The sequence below is a fragment of the Lycium barbarum genome, chromosome 9, assembly GCF_019175385.1.
Source record: "Lycium barbarum isolate Lr01 chromosome 9, ASM1917538v2, whole genome shotgun sequence".
Lineage (NCBI taxonomy): Eukaryota > Viridiplantae > Streptophyta > Magnoliopsida > Solanales > Solanaceae > Lycium > Lycium barbarum.
In genome coordinates this window covers 1,121,864-1,127,986 of record NC_083345.1, presented here as the reverse complement: position 1 = coordinate 1,127,986, position 6,123 = coordinate 1,121,864, and the positions used below count along the sequence as shown (strand labels likewise).

At 34.2% G+C, this 6,123-nt stretch overlaps 1 protein-coding gene across 2 annotated transcripts; it reads left to right on the top strand.

Annotated features, from left to right (window-relative positions):
* The first annotated feature begins 513 nt into the window (after positions 1 to 513).
* Positions 514 to 3,181, top strand: LOC132610485 (geraniol 8-hydroxylase-like). Of its 2 annotated transcripts, XM_060324801.1 has the most exons (3): positions 517 to 1,172; positions 1,432 to 1,716; positions 2,476 to 3,181. In XM_060324801.1, the coding sequence occupies exons 1-3, from the start codon at positions 576 to 578 to the stop codon at positions 3,079 to 3,081; spliced, it is 1,488 nt and encodes a 495-aa protein (XP_060180784.1). In that variant the 5' UTR covers positions 517 to 575; the 3' UTR covers positions 3,082 to 3,181. The 2 variants fall into 2 exon arrangements, with proteins under 2 accessions (XP_060180785.1, XP_060180784.1); XM_060324802.1 differs by lacking the exon at positions 1,432 to 1,716 and having other exon boundaries at positions 514 to 1,172.
* Positions 3,182 to 6,123: the final 2,942 nt, after the last annotated feature.

Here is a 6,123-nt window from a genome sequence, read left to right as displayed (position 1 = left end):
GCTCATTTATGCCATTGAACTATCGGAAATGGCTCATTTATGCCACTCATCAATTGTTTGGCTCATTTATGCCATCACCCGTTACCAAAATGACTCATCCATGTCATTTTTCATTAAAGCCGGTTTTACAATACTAGTTATTACACGTGGCCTCCAACTAGATTATGGTTGTGGGTGGGTAGGGTAGGGTGTATGGGTCGGATTTTTTATTAATTTGGGATTTAAAATTGGGCTGGTTTAATTAAACGACGTAGACCTCTAATTGGAGGCCACGTGTCATATCTGATATTATAAAACCGGTGTTAATGAAAAATGGCATGGATGAGTCATTTTGGTAACGGCGATGGGATACATAAGCCAAACTATTGATGAGTGGCATAAATGAACCATTTTCGATAGTTCGATGGCATAAATGAGTCAAACTATTGATGAGTGGCTTAAATGAGTCATTTTCGATAGTTCGATGACATATTTGAGCCTTTTCAATTAAATATAAAAGAGGTAAGCATCTTTTATCTTTCAGAGTTGAAGGAAGGGTGTATGAGAGAGAGAGAGAGAGAGGAGAGAGAGGCATTATGGATTACTATACACTTGTGTTGGGATCAATTTTTGCCTTGAGTTTTCTTTATACTCTAGCAAAATTATGCAGCAGAGGCAACAAAAAACTTCCACCAGGGCCATCACCATGGCCAATTATTGGAAACCTTCACTTGTTAGGTGCAAAACCCCATATATCACTGGCCAATCTTGCAAAACTCTATGGTCCAATTATGAGTTTAAAACTAGGCCAAATAACTACAGTTGTCATTTCTTCTTCAACCATTGCAAAACAAGTCCTCAAACATCAAGATCAAGTTTTTTCAGGTAGATTTGTCCCTAATGCCCTTCAAGCACACAACCATTACAAATTCTCTGTGGCATGGCTTCCTGTTTGTCCTCAATGGAGAACACTTAGGAGAATCTTGAACACAAAAATCTTCTCTTCCAATAGGCTTGATGCAAATCAACATCTAAGATCTCAAAAGGTGAAAGAATTACTTGCTTATTGTGAGAAATGTAGCCAAGAAGGTAAAGCTTTGGATGTAGGTCAAACTGCTTTCAAGACTAATCTCAATTTGCTGTCCAACACCCTTTTCTCTAAGGATTTGGCTGACCCTTTTTCGGATTCAAAGGTAGAGCTCAAGAACTTGACTGTAACACCCTGACCCCTCGTTTTGAATATTAAATGGTGCATTAGATATACTACAATGTTGAGATAACTGTTTACGATTTTATTTTTATTTTTTTTGGATTCAAAGGTAGAGATGAAAAATTGTGATTGTTACACCCAGACCACTTATTTTGACTTTCTTTTTGTGATTAAATGGCGCATTGAATGCAATATATTGTTGTTGTAACTGTAATTATGACCCCTTTTAATTGGATTCGAAGGTAGAGTTGAAGGACGTTATTTGGGGTATCATGGCTGAGGTAGGGAAGGCTAACCTAGTAGATTTTTTCCCCATACTTGAAAAGATTGATCTTCAAGGAATAAGGCGTCGCACAACTATTCTTTCTGGTAAGTTGTTTAAACTTTTTGATGGTTTGATTAATGAACGGTTGGAGGAAAAGAGAATGTTTCACGGTGAAAGAAGTGATGTTTTGGAAGCATTTCTCAATATTAGCGAAGAAAATCCTGAAGAGATCGATCATAATCACATCAAGTCCATGTTCCTGGTTCGTATTCGTTTCTAATTAGTTTATGAGTTTAAGTTGATATACACTGTCATCCTAACTCCCCATCATTTATTGGCTTTGCCATTAATTACCATCAAAAGTTAAAATGATTTTAATATAGTTACTATTTAGGAAAAAATAAAGATTTCAGATTTCATATTGTGACACCTCAATTTTCTTCACTAATAGAAGTATTTTACATTTTAGAGGTAGCAAGTTTTGTTCTCTCTTTGCTGCTATAGGCTTCCCAACCCCAGGATTTTTTTGGATATCTATATATATATATATTTATAAAAATGATAAAAGAGAAAAAGAATCAGACGTGCATGTGACTCGTTGCTAGTAAAATATATCGAATCAACCCTATTCTCCAATCGAGTAAAGAGTAACATTTTATTGTAAGTCAACTTAATAGTATAAAATTTCTTTATATTGTGGTGCTGCATTAGATATCAACACTTTCGAAAAATAAAGATTCAGGCTTATTACATTGAACGGTTGGAATAACGATGATCTTAAATTTGTTTATCGATTATCGAGATTATTTTACCATGTATAGGAAGTTGTATTCAAAGGGTAAGAGAACGTGATATACTTGTTTAATTTGATCCAATTTATTGTATATGTAGGATTATTTGTTATGGTGATTTATATATGAAGTGATCTATTATAGTTTCTTTTAATTACTGTAATTTATGATTTTTTTTCTTTTTAGTTCTGTAATTTATGGTTATATACTTTCATGTACAAATGTTATAGGACCTATTTGGTGCGGGTACAGATACAACTACAAGCACATTGGAATGGGCAATGACAGAAATACTTAAACAACCTCGGATTATGAAGAAAGCTCAAGCTGAACTTGCAGAAATCATTGGAAAGGGAAAACCAATAGAAGAAATTGATGTTTCCCGACTCTCTTACTTGCAATGCATTATCAAAGAAACCTTAAGAATGCACCCACCAGTTCCCTTGTTATTACCCCGCAGAGTGGAACAAGATGTTGAATTGTGTGACTATATCATACCAAAAGGTTCACAGGTACTAGTCAATGTGTGGGCAATTGGTCGAGATTCTACCTTTTGGGATGACCCTTTAGTATTTAAACCCGAGAGGTTTTGGAGCTCAGATTTGGACATGCGAGGAAAAGATTTTGAGTTATTATCATTTGGTGCTGGTCGAAGAATATGTCCTGGTTTGCCACTGGCATTGAGGATGGTTCCAGTAATGTTGGGCTCACTCTTAAATTCCTTCAATTGGAAACTTGAGGCAGATATTGAACCAATGGAATTAGACATGGAGGAGAAATTTGGTATAACCTTAGCCAAAGCCCATCCTTTGCGAGCCATCCCATCTCCTCTTTGATGTTGTTGCCTAGTCGATGAATATTTATTTGTATTTGGTGTTTACAATGAACCAAACATCTTAGTCTTAATATATATGACTTAATCATGATTAATTGATACATATGCGTATGCAACATATATATATCTTGCAATGCTATATGATGTTTCTCAATGAAATTAATTGTTGTTTACAATCATCCTCGCTATTCGAGCTTTGCCTCATCTAAAGTTATTGGCTTTTTCTTTAAAGGAAAAGAGGATGAAAGTTAAGAAGACTACGATGATCAAAAGAGGAGATTGTTGTGCAATATTAGTTTCCTCATACATGTAGCAATGTTCAAACCTCAAAGACATATGTATGTACACTTCTATATATGAAGTTTTGTATATTGGTCGGAATTACTTGAAACAACATATATAACACGCTTTGGTCCCTCGTTTTTTTTTTCCCTCCAGAAGCTTCCCCTTTTACTTCCTTGCTGACTCGAACCCGCAACCTTCAGATAAGAGGTGGAGGGTGCTTACCATCTGAGCAATATAACACGCTTTGGTACTTTGTAAATTGGAGATTGCGTAAATTCTTGCCTAGTCTCTTTCTCCCTTTACTTCTCCTAACATGAAAGACTTGTAGATAGCATCAAGCTATAATCACATAATTAAAGAAACGCGTTAACATCTAGGCTACACGTTAATTATTTGCAGTTAGAAATTGACCTGGCCACTAAAATAAAAGTTTGACAGTGATACAATTTAAAGTATTTTAGACATATGTGATACACTTGCGACTATAAGTCAACCCCCCAAAAAAAATCTACCTGAAAATAAAATATGATAAAATGACAAAGACCCCGTTTGGATTGGCTTATAAGTTGCTGAAAACAGCTTATGAGCTGTTAAGCTGTTTTCAATTTTTTTGAGTGTTTGGCTGGCCAGCTTATAAGCTGTTTTGTGCTTAAAATAAGCTCAAAAAAATAAGTTGAGGCAGCCCAATTTTTTTTTTTTTTTTTGGCTTATTGCTTTTTTTAAGCTAAGCCAAATGGGCCCATAATATAGATGTTTTTATTTAATCGTTTATTTTATCATTGGTAAGAACATCAAGATACGATCGATCTAAAAAAAAAAAAAAGATACGATCGATCTTGATAAGTTCGTAATTGTTTTCTCTACGCAAAGTCAAAATTTGCAAATCTAACTTTAATATTCTTAATTGTATTGTATCAATTATACTTCATTGATATAAGATGTTATATGTATTTAATTTAGAGTGAGAGCAGTTTCAACTATAAAAGAACCCCTTTAACAACATTCACCCCTACGTCAAACTTGCAGGTTAACGGAATGGATCAAACAAATTAAGATTACTGTATCATAATAGAGATAATATAAAATATGAACTGTAATGTCAATGATATAGTGAAATTACATTGTGCATTAGATATTTAATCTAAGTTCAATTGCTCGATGCTTAGGTGATTTTGATGCCAGTTGATTGGGTTTATTATTTTTATTTTATGTTTTCCGGAGCATTGGAGCTTATGAGAAAAAAAATGTAATAACCAATAAATAATAAGGATATCTTAGTCAAAAACCGATAATATTTGGTTTGATTTGGTGTTAAACTAAAAAAGAACAGAGTCAAACCGAACCAAACCGATAAACATATACGTATTTAAAATATGTATATGTTTAGAAATTCAATACTAATTCAAACAATTAGAAAGTAAAGTTTGACCAATTTGTGTAAACTGCAAGAACACCACTAGCAATCAAATGGTTTAATGGATCTCAAAATTCATTCTTGTTCTGTCGCATTAAAGAACAAGTTATTAAATCTTGATCTTGTTACAAAATTTGTTCACTTTCTAACTAAGCATTCCAGGTAGTGAATGAATACTTTTTTTTTTGTCGAATTAGCTTCACTTGCTTTGTCCTTGTGTACTTGTATCAATTTCATTGCATTACAAAATACATCCTTAAAACCCACAAAAATTGAACCAACCCGATAAAACTGACGAAACCGAAACCGATAGAATTTCTATTATAATGGTTTGATTTGGTTTCAATATTTAAAAAAAAAAAAAAAACTGATTTAATTGGGTTGGTTTGATTTTAACCAAAAATCGAGTCAAACCGGACCATGAACACCCTAACTGGGAGTAATTGCAAGGTTTATCCTTCCAATGGACTGGTCTTTAATGTTTATCCTTCAAAATGGTTGGTTTTTAATTTTTGTCCTCCAAAATCAAAGTTATGCCTAGCTGGGTATAGGTTCGTTAAGGATGCTGGCATAATTTATGGATATTATAATGCGCAATTTATGCCCCTCTAAGCATAAGTTCGATTTTAAAGGACAAAAATTAAAGACCAGCACAAAATAGAACAAAAGTGCAAGTGACCCGAATAAGTGGGCCAAACCCACAACTGATTATACTTTTTTTTGCGCGGATTGCCCTTCATTTGGGGTGGTCTTTATTTTTTCCCTTCAAATTAGTGGTCTTTAAGTTTGTCCTTCGCCTAATACCCTGAGGTTATGGGTTCGAACCCCAGCTCAGTAAAAAAAAAATCGCAAAATTTTTCCTCAAGGCAGAATTTTGCAAATCTGTTCATGCAAATTCTGCCTTAAGGCAGAATTTCAGAAGGGCAAAAGTTAAAGACCACCATTTTGAGGGTCAAAAATTATAGATCACCCCGAGCGAAGGACAATTCTGTAAATTGCCCCTGAATATATCTGTTAAGGATATTGAATTGGGCTTAAAAGCTGCAGAATTAGGGGTGGGTGTTCGGTTCTTCGGTTCGGTTTTATCAAACTTCAGTTCGGCTATTTCGGTTTCGGTTTTTTGAAGGTGGACACCGAACCGAACCCAACTAGTTCGGTTCGGTTCTTTCTGTTTTGATTTTTTGAAGTTCGGTTTCGGTTCGGTTTCGTTTTTTTCAATTCGGTTTTTTTGATATGATATTAGAAGTGATTTCATTTACACTAATTCATAATCTCAAAAGCAATAAAACATAAAACTAATAAATTGAAATCAAAATCAAACAAACAGTATACACAAGAACAGAA

Bases quoted from the DNA above. Each gene is read 5' to 3' on its own strand.
- LOC132610485 (XM_060324801.1), top strand. From the start codon at position 576: ATGGATTACTATACACTTGTGTTGGGATCAATTTTTGCCTTGAGTTTT. The intron at 1,173-1,431 runs GTAGAGCTCAAG...TTGGATTCGAAG, and splicing joins ACCCTTTTTCGGATTCAAAG to GTAGAGTTGAAGGACGTTAT. The intron at 1,717-2,475 runs GTTCGTATTCGT...CAAATGTTATAG, and splicing joins ACATCAAGTCCATGTTCCTG to GACCTATTTGGTGCGGGTAC.